This window comes from Brachyistius frenatus, unplaced genomic scaffold, assembly GCF_029030835.1.
Source record: "Brachyistius frenatus isolate BFR_SWC_R1_liver_20210118 unplaced genomic scaffold, ASM2903083v1 Contig_203, whole genome shotgun sequence".
NCBI lineage: Eukaryota > Metazoa > Chordata > Actinopteri > Embiotocidae > Brachyistius > Brachyistius frenatus.
The window spans coordinates 487,169-506,926 of NW_027210802.1; the positions used below are offsets into that span (position 1 = coordinate 487,169).

At 44.8% G+C, this 19,758-nt stretch overlaps 1 protein-coding gene across 1 annotated transcript in view; it reads left to right on the top strand.

The window, feature by feature from the left end:
* Nucleotides 1-363: 363 nt before the first annotated feature.
* The window catches only part of svep1 (sushi, von Willebrand factor type A, EGF and pentraxin domain containing 1), an 82,937-nt gene continuing 63,542 nt past the window's right edge, over nucleotides 364-19,758 (top strand). Inside the window, exon 1 of the mRNA XM_069718935.1 lies at nucleotides 364-1,444. Coding sequence (XP_069575036.1) covers nucleotides 872-1,444 — 573 coding nt within the window. The 5' untranslated portion in view covers nucleotides 364-871. The remainder of the gene's footprint in view (nucleotides 1,445-19,758) is intronic.

Genomic DNA, 19,758 nt, shown 5'->3' on the forward strand with positions numbered 1-19,758 from the left:
TGTTGCTGATGTTTTCTTTGGGAATGCTGACAAGTTGACAGGCGAGATGCAGCACTGACATCGAACCTCACTCCGCTGTCCAGATGAGAGACACAGACATGTAATACAGGGAGAGAGAGGAGGAGGAGGAGGAGGTGGAGGAGGAGGAGGAGGGTGAGAGAGACAGACAGACAGAGATAGGGAGCGAGGGGGAGGTGAGAGAAAAAAGAGGAGGAGAGATGAAGGGGAAAAAAATGACTTCATGCCACGACTGGACGGCCCCCTTTTTTCCCCTCAACCTCTCCCTGTCTCTCAACTTTTCTCTTTTTTTTCTCCTCCCTCCTCCTCTGAGTGTTTTTTTTTAAATGATTTGGGGAGGCGAGGGGAACCAGCACTCGGAGCTCGGCGGACGGTGCAGAGAGTCACATAGAGGAGAAGCAGGAGCCTGAGGGGCAGCACACCGGGACTAACCAGGCGGGCTTTCTATATTTTCTTTGGATCTGATGCACAGACTAGAAGATTGACAGGCAGGCAGGAGGAGACACAAAGGTCATATAGATTATACACTCTTAAAAAGCCTAAAACAATACATTTCTACGTGCTGTCTGTCATTTGCAGTGATTTATTTTTGTAGAAAAATCAGGCAGCGAAACATTTTCAGCCCAGAGTTGTTTTTTTTCTTCTCCTGGAGAACGATGGACAGAAGCACGTTTTGAATGAAAGAAACACTTCGTGTCCATCTAGAAATGCTTCTGAGGAACTCTGCACTGAGTTGTTGCTGTCTGCTGTTTTCCTGGACGTCGTAGGAACGTTTATCTTCACCGAGTTCCTCCTTGAGAAGAGGATCCACGCCGTCTCTCCTTCAGTCGAGGTGTTCCTGCTGACTCTCACTATGTTCTTTCGAAGGTGTTCTGTGACACCATCATGGACTACTTGTGTTCTGGTGCTGTGTATCCTGGATGGATGGGCCGCCGCCTGGCCGGCCGCCCAGCAGTCCCACCCCCAGCTGCAGTCTCGCCGGTCCAGACAGATGTCCCCCCTGTCTTCATCCTCCTCCTCCTCCTCCTCCTCTTCGCGGTCAGCCAGCAACCTGTCAGAAAGCGCCGAGAGCAAAGTGGAGCGCCTCGGCCAGGCGTTCAAGCGCAACGTCCGCGAGCTGCGTGAGAAGAGCTCCTGCCTGGACCTGGTCTTCCTGGTGGACGAGTCGTCCAGCGTGGGCGCCAACAACTTCCTGAGCGAGCTGAGGTTCATACGGAAGATGCTGTCCGACTTCCCCGTCGCGCCGGAGAACACGCGGGTGGCGCTGGTGACCTTCTCGTCCAAGACCCACGTGGTGACGAGGGTGGACCACATCTCGGCGCCCAAGTCCCACCAGCACAAGTGCTCCCTGTTCAACCAGGAGATCCCGGCCATCAACTACCGAGGAGGAGGCACCTTCACCAAAGGAGCCTTCCAGAGGGCGGCGGTGAGTCACGTGAGGCGAGGATGGATGTCAGGGAGGAACGTGTCAGTCTGTGGAAACACGTTAATATCTCCATTTCTGTTCTATTATGGAAAGAATTTGTAGACGCTGTTGCTGAATGTGTGATCGGGGTGTGTGTGTGTGTGTGTGTGTGTGTGTGTGTGTGTGTGTGTGTGTGTGTGTGTGTGTGTGTGTGTGTGTGTCTGTCTGTCTGTCTGTCTGTCTGTGTGTGTGTGTGTGTGTGTGTGTGTGTGTGTGTGTGTGTGTGTGTGTGTGTGTGTGTGTGTGTGTGTGTGTGTGTGTGTGTGTGTGTGTGTGTGTGTGTGTGTGTGTGCGCCGTGCGGTTGCTGCTTCCTCTAAATGCCACGGCAGCAGAAGAACGCTCGCTGGCTGATTGTTCAAAGCTTTCCAGTGATAAAAATATCAGTCAGAGAGAGACACACTCAGAGACTCATGCACGCGCACAAACATACAAGAGTGAACAACACTGAGAAATATGTGAAGTAGAAGAGATGATCAGTGAAGTTTGTGTTGGTTCTCCTCCTCTGATAGAAGGATTTCAGGTTGTGGCTGAATCAGATGCAGAGGCAGCAATCGGGGGTCATGAGTGGGGGGGGGGGGGGGGAAGGGGTACGAGGGTCAAAATGTCAGCTTGTTTATGGTTTGTTGATTTGAGCTGCTTGACACTCAGCCGGACACATGAACACTCTGATGCACACACACACACACACACACACACACACACACACACACACACACACACACACACACACACACACACACACACACACACACACACACACACACACACACACACACACACACACACGGCCCGGAACACATGCCACGGTTCATCCGTCAAGTCCACAACAGCCCAGCTGTAAAAAGCTATGTTGGTGGTATCGAAGGCTGGTCCTGTGTAAACACACACACACACACACACACACACACACACACACACACACACACACACACACACACACACACACACACACACACACACACACACACACGGTAGATCAGGACAGGACCGGGGATTCTGGCTGCACCCTTTTCTTCCTCTTCCTCAGATGAAGGACGATATGCATCTTTCTATGATAAATGTTTGAAGAAGCTGCATGAAGTCATGAAGACTCTCTGACATCACAGCTAATAGCTGTCAAACAGCTGCAGCATCGTCTCCTCAGAGTCAGAGATGTGGTGTTATTTTAAGATAAGCTTTGTATTCCTAATTTATTACTATTCATTTATTGGTTTTATTATCATAAAAGAATGACATCGGAGCAGTTTTTCCAGGCCGAGTGTTGGCAGGTTTATCCTTCGCTCCATCGCTGTTCAAAGCCGAGAGCCTTGGACCGAATCCTCCGGCTTAGCGCTGAAAGCTTTGGCCCTCAGGACAGGTTTCCAGCTCGCCCTCCTTCGCTAAGTGCTGATAAGCGGAGCGCTGGCGGCGTCCCAGCTGCTAAAGACCACAACAAAAGAAAAAAGGCTTTTCTGGACAAACGTTCGTGCCTTTTTCAGAAACACTCCACATGTTTGAGGTGATTTATCAGGTGATGTCGTGGTCTGAATCAGTGAGAGGCGGCTTACAGAGAAGCAGGCCGTGTTTTCTGCTCAGCCTGTTATTGATTAGAAGTCTGATGAAAAAGATTTCACTCTGTTATTCAGATTATGGAAGATTTCACTCTGTTATTCAGATTATGGAAGATTTCACTCTGTTATTCAGATTATGGAAGATTTCACTCTGTTATTCAGATTATGGAGGTCAACAAACACTCCTGGATGTCTGTCCGCCGTGGTCGGAGTTTGGAGGCCGACTCGATGCGAGTGAGGCGGAAAGCTGCTGCCGAGATGAGATGATCTCTAGATATAGATGAGCTCAGCAGACACAGATGCAGCACATCACACCGACACCTGATGGAGTCAGTCTGACATTTACTGTCTTCACATGATGGAGGAAGTGATGTCATAAAAAAAAAAGACTGGGGAAAAAAAAAACCCTGAAGCAGCAGTGTAAGAGTGTTTAATGTACTCATCTCGTAGAAGACGAAGGATCTGCCGTGTGTGTGTGTGTGTGTGTGTGTGTGTGTGTGTGTGTGTGTGTGTGTGTGTGTGTGTGTGTGTGTGTGTGTGTGTGTGTGTGTGTGTGTGTGCGTGCGTGCGTGCGTGCGTGCGTGTGTGTGTGTGCGTGCGTGTGTGTGTGTGCGTGTGTGAAGGTGTGCGTCTGTGTGTCGGAGTGAAAGTAAAAAGAGAGGGAGGATAATTGATAATTGCAGTATGATGATAATAATGCCATATTTTATTCCCTTGGCGGGTCTTGGCTGCTCTAAGTGCCGTAGAAAGCTGGGATCCATTAAGAGACATTTTTCCACCAGCCGTGCATGTAGAGACACGGCTGTCCTCCAGCACTCATCTCTGTCTCCCTCAGCCTCTCCGCTGTCTGTCTGCCTGCCTGCCTGCCTGCCTCTCTGCCTGTCTGTCTGCCTGTCTGTCTGCCTGTCTGCCTGCCCGCCTGTCTGTTTGCTTGTCTGTCTGTCTGTCTGTCTGCCTGTCTGCCTGCCTGCCCGCCTGTCTGTTTGCTTGTCTGTCTGTCTGTCTGTCTGCCTGTCTGCCTGTCTGTCTGCCTGTCTGCCTGCCTGCCAGCCTGTCTGTTTGCTTGTCTGTCTGTCTGCCTGTCTGCCTGTCTGCCTGTCTGTCTGCCTGTCTGTCTGCCTGCCTCTCTTCTCATACATCATACAGCAGGTTTAAAATGTGTGTAGCTTCAAGGTTTTTCCTGATTCAGTGTTTTTTGGCAAACTTTTATTAAATGTTCAATAATTTGTTGCACTGATATCGATGCATTTGAGGAGCTGCAATCTGGTTCCGGATCAATAAGTGATGTCATCCGCTAACCGACGCTCACGTGTCTCCGACCACATCAAAAAGACGAAGCGGTGCGCGTCGCTGTTTGAACGGCGAGAAGCCGACCTGCCGTGGAAAGTAAAGCGGTGCGACGGGATGAACACTTCCACTAAAAGAGTGAAAGTACATCCAAACCAAACCGACAGCTTGGAAGGTGCGTCCTGTTTTTTTACGTGTCTGCACATCTGGCCAATCGCTGCATGACATGGAAGTGATCGTCTGGTTTGCATAAATGCACACAGCGTCATCCTCTGGTCGCCGCAGGAAACGGCTTCAGAAGCCGTTGGATGATCTGGTGAGGAGGACTTAAGGCCTGTGTTCCCAATCCCATACTCTACTTTCTACTCTCTACTCTCTACTTTCTACTTTCTACTCTCTACTTTCTACTTTCTACTCTCTACTTTCTACTCTCTACTTTCTCTCTACTTTCTACTCTCTACTTTCTACTCTCTACTCTCTACTCTCTACTTTCTACTCTCTACTCTCTACTTTCTACTTTCTACTCTCTACTTTCTACTTTCTACTCTCTACTTTCTACTCTCTACTTTCTCTCTACTTTCTACTCTCTACTTTCTACTTTCTACTCTCTACTCTCTACTTTCTACTTTCTACTCTCTACTTTCTACTCTCTACTCTCTACTCTCTACTTTCTACTTTCTACTCTCTACTTTCTACTCTCTACTTTCTACTTTCTACTCTCTACTTTCTACTCTTTACTTTCTACTCTTTACTTTCTACTCTTTACTTTCTACTCTCTACTCTCTACTCTCTACTCTCTACTTTCTACTCTCTACTTTCTCTCTACTTTCTACTCTCTTCTCTCTACTCTCTGCTCTCTACTTTCTACTTTCTACTCTCTACTCTCTACTTTCTACTCGGGGGGGGGGGGGGGGGGGGGGGGGGGGGGGGGGGGGGGGGGGGGGGGGGGGGGGGGGGGGGGGGGGGGGGGGGGGGGGGGGGGGGGGGGGGGGGGGGGGGGGGGGGGGGGGGGGGGGGGGGGGGGGGGGGGGGGGGGGGGGGGGGGGGGGGGGGGGGGGGGGGGGGGGGGGGGGGGGGGGGGCTCTCTACTTTCTACTCTACTCTCTACTTTCTACTCTCTACTTTCTACTTTCTACTCTCTACTCTCTACTTTCTACTCTCTACTTTCTACTCTTTACTTTCTACTCTCTACTTTCTACTCTCTACTTTCTACTCTCTACTCTCTCTTTACTTTCTACTCTCTACTTTCTACTCTCTACTTTCTCTCTACTTTCTACTCTCTCTCTTTCTACTCTCTTCTTTCTACTCTCTGCTCTCTACTTTCTACTCTCTATTCTTTACTTTCTACTCTTTACTTTCTGCTCTCTACTCTTTACTTTCTACTCTCTACTCTTTACTCTTTACTTTCTACTCTTTACTTTCTACTCTCTACTCTCTACTCTTTACTTTCTACTCTCTACTCTTTACTTTCTATTCTCTACTTTCTACTCTCTACTTTCTACTCTTTACTTTCTACTCTCTACTCTCTACTTTCTACTCTCTACTTTCTCTCTACTTTCTACTCTCTTCTTTCTACTCTCTGCTCTCTACTTTCTACTCTCTATTCTTTACTTTCTACTCTTTACTTTCTACTCTTTACTTTCTACTCTCTACTCTTTACTCTTTACTTTCTGCTCTCTACTCTTTACTTTCTACTCTCTACTCTTTACTCTTTACTTTCTACTCTTTACTTTCTACTCTCTACTCTCTACTCTTTACTTTCTACTCTCTACTCTTTACTTTCTACTCTCTACTTTCTACTCTCTACTTTCTACTCTTTACTTTCTACTCTCTACTCTTTACTTTCTACTCTCTGCTTTCTGCTTTCTACTCTTTACTTTCTACTCTCTACTTTCTACTCTTTACTTTCGACTTTCAACTTTCTACTCTTTACTTTCTACTCTCTACTTTCTGCTCTTTACTTTCTAATCTCTACTCTCTACTCTTTACTTTCTACTCTCTACTTTCTACTCTTTACTTTCTACTCTCTGCTTTCTGCTTTCTACTCTTTACTTTCTACTCTCTACTTTCTACTCTTTACTTTCGACTTTCAACTTTCTACTTTTTACTTTCAACTCTCTACTCTCTACTTCCTACTCTTTACTTTCTACTCTCTACTTTCTGCTCTTTACTTTCTAATCTCTACTCTCTACTCTTTACTTTCAACTCTTTACTTTCTACTCTCTACTTTCTACTCTTTACTTTCTACTCTACTTTCTACTCTCTACTTTCTACTCTCTACTTTCTACTCTTTACTTTCTACTCTCTACTTTCTACTCTTTACTTTCTACTCTCTACTTTCTACTCTTTACTTTCTACTCTCTACTTTCTACTCTTTACTTTCTACTCTACTTTCTACTCTCTACTTTCTACTCTCTACTCTCTACTCTTTACTTTCTACTCTTTACTTTCTACTCTTTACTTTCTACTCTCTACTCTTTACTTTCTACTCTTTACTTTCTACTCTTTACTTTCTACTCTTTACTTTCTACTCTCTACTTTCTACTCTACTTTCTACTCTTTACTTTCTACTCTCTACTTTCTGCTTTCTACTCTTTACTTTCTACTCTTTACTTTATAATCTCTACTTTCTACTCTTTACTTTCTACTTTCAACTTTCTACTTTCTACTTTCAACTTTCTACTAGGTAGTGTAGCCACCCATAAAAAGCATGTACTGTTGCATGTAGTATGTATACATACTACTTTGAGCAAGTAGGCTTTGTCTTAATGCTTCTCCTTCCTTTTGTGGGCGGAGCTTTAGCGCCACCAACCTTCTCAGCGGCCTGGTCCATTTGAGGTATCTTCTGCCTCTGCAAAGGATTGTGGGTCGTAGGACATCCTGGTACTTTGTGGCGTCCTACTTTCAACATGTACTGGGACATACTAAATCTTCCTGGTGTACTAAATGTTACTGTAGGATGGATACTGGAACGCAGGGATGGTTTTCATATCAACAAATATTATGTGATTAATAAAAAGGATTGAGGTTAAATACTTAGACCTTATTTCCACCAACACATTCTGTGTCTGTGTGTGAAATCATGAAGTAAACGTTGTGATTTTTGATGATTGATGATTTCAAAGCGCCTCATCGGAGGATCTGTGTCTCTTCAGCCTCCAGACATGATTAACCTGCTAAATGATGACTTCACTCACGCCGCTGTAGTTTTCCAGCACCAAGTAGTCGATGACTTTTAGTGAATGATTTCAGGGTCCTTGAGGAAGAGGAACTACTCTGTACGTGAGACGGGAGTTCATATCACCCTTCTCCAAACCCAATCATAATCCCGTCCCTCTATTTACTGTAATTACTCTTAAGAAACGTTAATCCATTTTCCTGTTTGTTTTTTTAAGATCTCATTTTATTTATTTTCCATTAATTTTTTTTTTGTAAATGACCAAATATCTTGAAGACAATATGGCTCAAAGCCTTTCAGTTTATTATATTTGTGTCCAGTAATCTGGTTTGATCCAGGAAATATGGCTTTTTTTTTTTTCCACTCTTGCTTTTATTATAGCTTCTCTGGAGACGAGTTTCAGGGGAAGAAACGACTATCTGTGCTCGCCAGTTCAAATCTCTGCCATCACGTGTGTTCTGTCTCATCGTTTGTCTTCACCCTGAAGATTCGCCTCAGGGTTGCCATGAGCTGCCAGATACCTCCCCTCCACCACCACCACCACCACCCTCCCGCTCCCTTCAGGCAGGCCGGGCTTCGGCCAACACTGAGCACTAAACTGGACTTGGCGGCCTCTCCGTGTCAGTCTGCCTCCACAGTTGCATAAGAAGCAGACAGATGGGCAGCGTGTGAAGTGAGACCATGAAGGAAGCAGCAGGAAGAAGGTAGAAGAAAGAGCTTCAGGCAGTAATCTGTTTACCTGACTGCCGGTTAGCGGTGAGCTGCTTTCGCCTCGATCTGGGTCAGAACCGATATTCAGAGTAGTTTACCAGCGTTCGCCACTTAATAAAAGGAGCTTTCTGCTCAGCCAGCTTTCTGTTTCTGGGACTGAAAGCTCTCAGTTGGACGAGCAGGTGGGTTATTCTCCTCCTCTTCCTCACCGAGAAGCTCCAGCGACTCCTGATGTGCACCGGTTCACATGGAAAACACACATTCACGCTCATTATTCACACACACACACACACACACACACACACACACACACACACACACACACACACACACACACACACACACACACACACACACACACACACACACACACACACACACACACACACACACACACACACACACACACACACACACACACACAGTTTATGGAGCAGCTGCATGTCTTTACATGGTTGTCATCATATATGAGTCAGAGAGGTCATATTATGGGCTGTAAACTGGAGTGCGTGAATGAGAATGTATGTATCTGCATTTATAGACCCACTGTAGGAATGTATGAGACGTTGACCTGAATCTTGCAAACACATTTTTTTCTAGTGGATTTGTTTTGTGTCCTGCAAACTTCCAGGAGGAACGTTTGAGTCCAGTGTTGAGAGACGATCCGATCAGGAGCGCTTTTAGTTTTTATTCTGACTCGTGTCATTTAGAAACTCATTTTGCTGCTTAGTTTGTTCTGACTTTGACCGCTTTAGTGTGGAGACACTCTGTTTTTCTGGTGTTAAAACCTGAAATCAATCCAGAATGTGGTCTGATGTCAATCACTTCATGCAGCTCTTCGTTCTTCACGGAGTCTCACCAGACTACAATAAGTGAAACTAACACGGTGGGCTCCGTCCGTGAGGCTCACATCTCATTCCACAGGGTCAACCCTGGCTTTCCTACATTTCTCTGCCTTTCTCTCCTCCTCCTCTCCTCCTCCTCTCCTCCTCGGCTGCAGACCTCCCTGCAGAGCGTTACAGTCCTCAAGCTTTGACGCATTACAACCAAAGTATGCAGTATTGTTTTTCAAAACAGTGTCTATTAGATTAAATGAGGTCTGTGGTCGTTGCTTATATTCAGCTCGAGGAGTCCTGTACCCCCCCCCCCCCCAAAAAAAAAAATAAAAAAATAAAAATAAAAACCAACACACACTCGACGGCGTAATGTTTGGGATGTCTGAGTTTCTGAGGGTAGGAGATGTGGAGCGTGGCAAATTAAGATGGGAAATGAAGATCATCCATCACCTGACTGCTGGAACATTTTTCTGTCTGAGACGGGGTGAGTTCAGGGGCTTTTCCATTTCTACAAAACCAATTTGCTCACTGGGGCATTTAAAAAAAAAAATTTTTTATCGTCTCAGCTGAGTCATCGAGCAAATTAGAAAACAAGTGACCGAATTCTCCCCTTGATGAATTCGAGCTGAACTCTCGGTCTAAGAGGAAAGAGTGGAGGGGATATCAGGATGAGTGCTCTCTGCAGCAAATGAAAGCAAGGTGCATCTCTTTGATCCTGATAAGAGGAGAAGAAAAGACTGTTTCCTGTCTGCCAGGTCCTGCCATCGCACCCTTAATCATTTCCTCCCCCTCAATCCTCTGCTCCTTCCCTCTATTCATCCCCTCCTCTTCCTCCTCCTCCTCCTCAGTATCAGAGGGATGAGTGAGACAGAGGGGGTCAAGCACCTACCAACCCCCGATTAGACTGAGACCAGGCAGGAACATCTTCAGACACTAGAGGTAGATTTAAATATGCTGAGTCTGCACTGGGCCATGCCTCTCTGCTGTTACAGCATAAAGCGCCTCATAAATCTGTGAAATGATTCATTAGGACATGAGGACATTAGGGAGGTTTTAACACACTTTATGGTTTTTCACCCTCTTGGAGTTTGTATGAAGTAAAAATGTCATCAACTTCCCCGGAAACATGATATTTTTTATGTGAAGTGTTAAAAGTTGGACAACTTTGAAACCAAATTTCTTGTCAGAGATCATCTCCGATGGGTTTAATTTGCAAATTAATCTGTAGCTTCTTTCTCTCTTTTTTTTTTTTATATATATCAATGAGCAGCTAGATGAGTTGTTTCTGAGCCTTTTTGACTTCTTAAAGTGAAACTATAAATATTATCCAGCACATCAGACAAATGATAAAAATCTAATTTGTGAAGCAGAATCTTTCCTTCCTCTAAAATGATTATATATTATATCTATGTTGCCTTGTGAAAGATCTGATTTCATTACATATTATATTGTTTTTGGAAAACAGGTGCATTCTGGGAGTTTCAGATTTTACAGTGTATAGAGGTGGACACACACACACACACACACACACACACACACACACACACACACACACACACACACACACACACACACACACACACACACACACACACACACACGTTTTACTGGGTGCTTCTGCTCAGGGCGTAGTTGGAAAGTTATTCAGACACTGTCATGGTGATTGACATAATAGACTCAACATGACTCTGTGTGTGTGTGTGTGTGTGTGTGTGCGTGTGCGTGTGCGTGTGATTGTATGTTTTGGGTTCAGGAGGAAGACATGCATTAGTCTCCGGTTCTGCTCTGCTGGGCCTCTTCGTACTGAATCACTCTGACAGGACGCTGCGACCGATCTGCTCTCCGTCTGTTTCATCACCAGTAATATTTGGGACTTTGTGTTTTTAAGGGATTGTTTTTCCGAACACTTCAATGGCTTCTTCGAGAATGAAGTGTGACCCAGTATCTTAGCATTTGATTCTGAAACCTTCTCTCCATCTCCATTGTTTAGCAGGTTGTAGGTCATCTCGATAGACTCCTTCAATCCATCTATTGGCTCCTTTCAGTACTTTTTGTACAATTCATTCTCATACTGCTCATTCCATCCCATCTTCCGACCAACAGTCCAAAATTGTATAAAATAAAGAAAAACAGGCAATAAACCAGCTTACATTTGCCGTATGATCTTGCTGAAGAACTGATGCACGCTGCTGACAATATGGATGAGAAAAAAAAAATCATCCAAATCAGATTAAACTCAGCTGATGCCGTAGATTTTCTGGTTGAGATACAGTTTGTCTTACAGTGTATTTACTTTGACAGCGTCACTAGAAAGGCTGAGTACCGCGTCACACTGGTTAAACTGTGCTGTCCTGCCGGGTCTAACTGCTCAGACAATATCAGCCTTTGTTACTCGCGCTGCAGCTCCTTCTCTCGTCACACTGCGCTCACCCCTAACCTCCTCGCTGAAATGGATACCAAATATTTTCCAGAATCAGGGGCCTACTTTCCGACCTCTGAACGTCTGGAAGAGCCCTGAGGCCTTATCACGCACACACACACACACACACACACACACACACACACACACACACACACACACACACACACACACACACACACACACACACACACACACACACACACACACACACACACACACACACACACACACACACACACACACACATTAACCAGCGAACTGGCCGGTGGATAAACAGTCGTGGAAAACAGAATTCAAACTTTGTACGTCCTTAAAAGCTAAATAATTTTACTCCCTCAATCAAATCGACCAGATTTTAATGTCAGTTTCTTACGATTTAGCAAAACCATGATGTCATTTCAGCCTACACAGAAAATATGAAAGCTTTCTGACTTGACCTCATCAGTTAATTTCAAATTGAGCGACACGTCATCTATGATAAATTCACGTTCAAAGTTGACCTTACCCGTCCGTCGCCGAGCAGCCGTCACCGTGTGGTGATAAGCTCGGACTTTTTGAATTCTCTGACCACATATCTGTGGCGAGGTGTCGACAGACAGACAGGTAGGAGAGACATCTGCAGACTGAGAGGGCAGCGGAGGTCATGAAGGACTCGTGGTGATGCTCACTAACATCTTCTTGAAACGGTGGCAGCCCTCAGACATGCCACAATCGTTTTCTAATCTTTCCCCATAAATTCTATTACTGAAATGCACATTTTCTTCTCAGCGGGAGCATCAGTTTGTCAACCAAGAGCTTAAGTTAAAGAAAATACTGATGTTGTTTTTGTTCCGGACTATTTTTTCCAAACCCTGGATATCTCATTTTGAACAAAAACCCTCTGAATCTGATGAAGCGCAGACATTTTCACTTCCAAGGTCACACATTTCCTCCAACAACTCTCCCGGCACGCTCGTCCCATCGGGGTTCACCGCTGCAGCCACGTCCTTCTCAACCTTCTCCATCTTCTCCAGACCTTTGCTCAGGAGATCAGAGATCTTCCTGCTTCAGCAACGATGAGACCAGCTTAGAAAAACCTGATATGCATAACAAAGTGATGTCTGCTGAAAAATGACAGCAGTGTTTCACTCTTAAAGTGTCTGTTTGTAGTCGTGGTTACAAACTCCACAATCTCCTTTTAAGCTGTTGCTTCAGTCACCGTGTCTCCGGTCTCCTCGGCAACCAGCTGATCTGAAACACGTCTCCCTCTTTCACTTCTGTCTGCTCGCAGTGTGTCTCTGCTTCTCCTTCCTGCCTCGAGGTTAATGCTCCACGCAGCGTGTTTCTAGTAGACGTCAGTAGTGTGCTCTGGTTGGGATGCCGGAGGAGAGCGTGGCCCACTTGGCTTCGGGGCTTTAAGGCTTCTGCGGTCAAATAACTCGGATTCACTCCGGCCAAAAACCAGCGACTCCAGATAGAGAAAGAATGAGGGAATGCAAATGAGGGGAATGAGGCCAGTGGAAACAACAGGGAGTGTGTGTGCGTGTGTGTGTGTGTGTGTGTGTGTGTGTGTGTGTGTGTGTGTGTGTGTGTGTGTGTGTGTGTGTGTGTGCGCGCATCAGCCCTCGACCAGCGATCTCCTTTTTTTTTGTCCACTACATCTGATTGACCGCTTCATATGTACACACATGTTCTTTATAGACATTTTGTTTCAGAAATATGCATAAGAAGTCTCAAAAAGTGTCTTAAATATGCCGTTTGAATGTCTGATATTCATCTAACGATGTGCATTTTTCTGCTCAACTTCTGAATCCAGTGGAAACAAAAGTTTAGTTGTGCGTGTTTGATGGAAAACACCCAGATCCTTCACGTTCGCCAGTGCTCACTCGGTGGAAATGACTGTGGCTCTGCGGTTGTGGATGCTTATCAGGGTTAGAGCCTCGACATCTTTTAGTGTTCTTTCACTGCGCAAAGTGGGTGTGAGGTTTACGCCTTGATTGAATGTTTGAAAATGCCTCCAGAGAGGAAGAGGAAACGGCAAAAGCCAGTGAGATTAAGATGTGATAAAAAAACAACCTGCAATGAGTGACAAATATTCCACATTTCTTTCCTCTTTTACACATTAGCAGTCAGTCGATCTCTTCGATGGGAAATCATCACACCGCTTTTAACCCGGGAGCAAAAGAAATTATTCACTCGCTACTTGCAGCTGTGAAGTCTCAATTATCCTCTGCACCTTGTTTTCACCCCTTTCAGAGAGATTCTGCATTAAGAAAGAGCTCAGCAGCACACGGAGACCGGAGAGGGAGGAAGTCTTCGTACTTCCCAGCTCTGTAAAACACAGATGTCATTAAACCCCCTCGACAGACACAAATGTAATTTCAGACCTTTCCGTCACTCTGTTTTTTTTACATTTTGCTCTGATTGCTCCACTGAGACGAGGATTTTAGGCTCACTGACTACACTCATAAAAATCTGATCGACAAGTAGGGAGCCTTCAGGAGCTGCTGTTTATAAGGATGGATTTCACCACTTGAGCCCTGCGTTGTACAAACATGAGTCTCACACACACACACACACACACACACACACACACACACACACACACACACACACACACACACACACACACACACACACACACACACACACACACACACACACACACACACACACACACACACACACAGAAACACATACACACACACACACACACACACACACACTCATTCATTCATGAGTCTGTGTACTCCTGCAGTGATGACGAGATCCCTAAAATGTAATGAAACATCTCTAATGTTACAACCTTTCTTGTGTTAAGTTTACTCTCTTAAGGTGTAAACTTCAACCAATCAGCTGTGACTGGATATTTCAGTTGGAGCCAGAAAGCTGCGTCAACACTTGTCAAGTTAATCAGAGAAACATGGCAGTTAAAGAGAGCAGCGCTGATTTCATGTGACGTCCGAAGACGGCTGCTTATGTGTCTCTCAGATAGACCTTTTTTTCACAGGTTCACAGTAACATGGAGGCTGTTCATAACTGGAGTTAACCTGGTTCCTGGGTGCAGGTGTGAACCCACCTGGGATGCATTGAGATCTGATTTCTGCATTCAGAGGAGGTCTGGGACTCAAACAGTGAAACAAAGCTTCCTTTAGTGTTTTTAATTTCACCTTTTCTGTCATTTCTGACACACAGCTGTGTCACACAGTTCATTTATCCCCTGCAGTGCAGAGCCCAACCCTCTCAGACCCTGCTGGGATAGATAATGCTCGGGGTTTACCATGCATCATACCAGGGGCTGAAAGCCGGGTTATTAAACACACCTGTGCTCTTTCAGCTATTTATGTTGTGCAAAAGTTTGCTTTGAAAAAGGTCAGTGATACGTTTTTTTGGATGATTTATTACTTCTTTGTCTCATAATTAGGTGACTAGCATTTAGCCTGACGGTGAGTTACTGCCACCTACCTGACGCTTTGCACAAGTGCAGTATTTTATGATGGAAATAGCTTAAAACTTGGTCGACTGCAAAAGTATCTGCAGGCCAGTCAGACGTACACAAGTACACACCGACGCTTGAGAACCCACACTTTCCTACACACACACACACACACACACACACACACACACACACACACACACACACACACACACACACACACACACACACACACACACACACACACACACACACACACCCACCCTCTCCTAACCTCACACTCTGTTCTTTCCACTGAGTGCACGTTCACACATAAACGTGCTCACACCAACACACAGATTCCCGCTTACTTAAAATACTGCTCAACGATTGATGGGTGCTGCTGACTGCAGCGTTGTGTGTGTGTGTGTGTGTGTGTGTGTGTGTGTGTGTGTGTGTGTGTGTGTGTGTGTGTGTGTGTGCGTGTGCGTGTGTGTGTGTGTGTGTGTGTGTGTGTGTGTGTGCGTGTGTGTGTGTGTGTGTGTTGCAGCGATAAATGAAAGGCTAGCTGGTGGGGTCAGTGAGAGTGTTGAGGTGGAGAGAGACACAAAGTAAAATGTGCGATTCAGCGAGGAGTGTGAGGAGGCTTTGAAGACTAATACTGTGGCTGGCGGGGTCAAAGGTCAGGCAGGCATCAGGAACAGACTGTCAGCAGCTTCAGCGGTCTGCAGTTCAACTGCCTCATTCAACTACGGATTCCAGTAGAAAACAGTGGTTTCTTGATCTCACTGGAAAAAGTGTGTTTCCATCAGACCACTGTGCTGTTGCTTTTTTTTTTTGTCTGGCACATTTTTTTTTTAGATAAAATGTTTTCTTTTTGTGTTGAATACAGACTGACTGATGCTGTAATTTTGAAGCCGATACCAAGTTCGTGTCCACATTGGCTTAAAAGTTAAGATTCATGGTCCTGATCTTGGAAACTCTCTGTGTCAGATCATAAGACTCGATCCTCCCTCGTAAAGGGAGTTTCTCCAGAAATATTGCAAATGCAGATGCTCAAATTCAAATCTTTCTCAGCGGTTTTATTGTCTTCGGTAACTGAAAGGTTGAGATGCAAAGTTTATTGTTGACCTTAAAAGCAGTTTGTTGTCACATGTTGATGTAATTGTTGGGTTCCTTTATAAAAGGCTGTAAAGTTCTGTTTTTAGGACTTTACTTTTCTGGAGTGCCCTGAAATAACGAATGTTGGGATTTGACACTAAATATATAAATTGAATTGAAGTGATTGGTAATTTATTTGAGTTAAAGAACGTAAGTTGGACTCATAAATGCTATATTTCACTATTCTCTCACATTTTCTAAACAGAAGAAAAGTGAAATCTGCAGATTAAACTGTATTAGAAATAACCATTTCAGCCTTGAAAAATACTTAATAGCAGCTACTTCATATTTCACAATAAAGATTTGTGATGAGCATCCTTAAATGATCTCTCAAGACTTTTCACTTTTCAATAAAAAGACTTTCGACTGCTTCTGATTAGTGTCGTGTAGATTTTCTCTGATTAAACTCACAACTCTGAAATGCTGCATTCACACAGAAATCCACAGCTTTGAGATTAAAGGCACAAATCACAGATTCTTTAACGCACAGATTTACTTTTGGCGTCTCGAGATTAGAAATTTGACCAAAAAGCTTCATACGTTGGCACCTTGAAGAAACCAAAAGTATTTCAAAGAGCAAGTAGTGGCAAACTAAATAACATGTTTTTATGGCCTAAGGCGTGTTGGTCTATTAGTAAACCACTTGCTATGTTGAGGTTAGAGTTTGAGAGTGCCAGATTCCATTGGGTTGTTTTCTTTGCTGTGTGTGTGTGTGTGTGTGTGTGTGTGTGTGTGTGTGTGTGTGTGTGTGTGTGTGTGTGTGTGTGTGTGTGTGTGTGTGTGTGTGTGTGTGTGTGTGTGTGTGTCTGTTTGTGTAAATGACTCGAAGTAGGTAATTGGTACACGCATGTGAAGCCACAAATACGCTGTTGTCTGTGTTTGTAACGTTCACCTGGTGTGATTGTGTGAGATTTCTGTTTTGATTGGTTGTCCGTAAGAAACCTCGCGCCAAGTCGCTGTCCAAATATCCAGACGGAGTATGCGGTGGCTTTGACTTTAATCAGCTCATTTTGAAATGCCGTGAGCTGGCAGGAAAACCCAGCATGGGATAGAGATCAACCCCCCCGTCCCCCCATACCTCCCCTATCACGTTTACAAAGGAGAAAATACGAAAGCACACAAATATCATCACTTCGCCAAACACTACATGCAAACGGGGGGTTTCCCAGCAACAGCATATTTGTAGTTATGTTTCCTGGAGAATAAGTATGTGCAGCATCATGTGATTTCAGTTTTTCCATGGTAGAAAATCTGCTGCAACTCAGAGCAATGAGGCCCCGAACACGTCCTCCTCCTCCTCCTCCTCCTCAATTGACCTCCCAGCTTGTGCTTCCTCTTGTTGTTATGAGGTTTCGTATAATTCATCCAACCAACGAAGGCCAGAGCAAACAAGAAAATCAATAAATTGAAACCTCTCCATAAATATGTTACTTATTATCACAGACATCTCAATTCTCTGCTTTATAAGAGGAAGTCTCCACCTGCGCCTGGTGCCAAGACAAATAAACCCCCGAGGAGGAGAAAGTGAGGGAGGAGGTGGGGGTGGGGGGTGGGAGGGTATGGGGGGAAGAAATGCGAGTACAGCAGCAACAGTCAGCATAACAAAGGAAAATGCTGCGTCTTGACTGCGGTGCGGTCGGAGCTCAGTCTGGATGAGATAAGTTTTCATGGATGCTTTGAGCCAGCGACGGTCCCCAAACGGTTCCCTGCACATAAGCACTTTCAACACGGCCGTCTGGAGGCATGAAAAGCATCGAGCTCCACCGCACTGTTGTCTTTTGTTTATTTCAAAATGTAAGCCGGAGCTCGGAGATGATGGCCGCTCTGTGCTCGGGCACTGAGGTAATGATCTTTCTGTTGCAAACATTACGTAACTCGTGGGCCTTCTTCCACTCTCCAATGTAATTCTGTTAAAAATGTCTTTCTCTGTCAGATGTATAGAACTTCCTGTAGCGTACGTTGCCAGACTTTTTTTTTTTATATCAACATGATTTGTGAGGTTCTGGTGACTGATCATTTGAACTGTACTGGGATACAGAAATCTAAACATACCAAATTAAATCACTTATTTTTGGTTTAAAAACAAAAATGATCATATTTATTCTGGCTAAACTCAAAGGCACCAAGAAATGAATCCCACAATAGCAAAACCTTTGGGAGAACGGACATCCAAAGTCTCCAAAATGGAGGAACGGAGTCAGCGATGGACATTTATTAGCTGTGTTGCACAACTCACTTCTATTTAAGCGGCCCGAAGGGGGTAACAACAGTCCCACAGAAGAAAACGGACTGTTAGCCAGCTTGTTAGCCTGCATGAGAGCTTTATTTTCCCTCCTCGCTGCCTTTTTGCAGCATGAAAAGATGTCTAATGTTGAACGAAACGCCAAAACAGAAGAGTAGAAATACACATAGAGGCTCCAGGTCGTAGAGAGGGTCTCCAACCAGCAGCTCATGAGCTACCCGGTAGCTCAAAGTAGCTCTCAGAGGGGAAAAGGTCACAAGTTTAGTAAAGCAGCTTTTAAAGGACGTTGGTCTTCATCTGATTTGGAAAAATGCAAAAGAAAACACACCATAAATGAAATGAGAGAATAATCCTAACCTGTACTTCATAATGTCACATTTTGTGCAAACATTGTGACAGGATGAAGTCTGACTGCATGGACCTGCCATACTTCCACCTTATTAAATACTGACAATTTTAAACATAAAAACAGGACATAAGATAAATGTAAGTAACCGAGATCCACAACACGAGGCAGTGTGACCTCACCATCGTCCAACATCGTCCACTCAGACTGTAACTGCTCCTGTTATTCTTCCCCACTTAGTCACCCCGGCTGTCCTCGTCCAATTACCCACAATGCAGTGTTGCGATTGGATCCCGGTCACTGCCTGAAAGGTTTCTCTCACGTTGTGAGCTTCTCCCCTTTTGCTCGGCGTCTCTTTCCTCTCCTGTCGCTCCCGGTGGACTTGTTGAGTTTGATGAATGGTGTTGTGACAGAAGCCGTCGTGCTAACTCACTCAGCCGTCCGGCTGCCAATTAACCGACTGTCCGCACTCTCCTCCAACACTTTTGGATGCCATCACACTTCTCGGTCAAAGCTGCTTCTGCTTACGAAGCCCACATGACACGGACAGACTGCAGCGAAAGCTTTTAAATTATTAAGTCGTGGTAAATGAGTCCAAAGGTTGCCAAATTGGGAGCAATTTCCTGGAATGGCCTTCTTGTTCTAGGAATAGCTTTCCCTAAAGGTTTGCCAACTATAATCCAGACAGGTTAACAATTATCTATGTAGTGCTTATGTAACATCAAAAGTATCTTCTGTGGTTTTGGAAGCCTCCACTTTCAGCGCAGTGATTGATGAGTGATCTTTTCTTTTTGTCTGCTGCAGCGAAGCTGTGAATGACTCGTCCTGTGGCTCCTCCAGCTGACTGAAGACACATTTTCCGATTAATAGTACATTAAAATTCACATTTGACACTATTTCAAGCTGCAAAAAGGACTTGAAAATGTCCGATTTTTATTTTCTGTCTGCATTTTTCTGAAGTAAGACATCTCTGCATAAAAATGTACCTTTCGGTAACGGGTCATGTGGGATGGCTTCATGTGCAGGTGAAGTTACAGGACATGCCAGAGAAATATACTTTATAGGAACAGACATACAGCAGCGTTTCCAACTCTTCATCCTGTGCAAATTTGTCATAACTGCTTGGACTATTACTTTCTACTTCGAC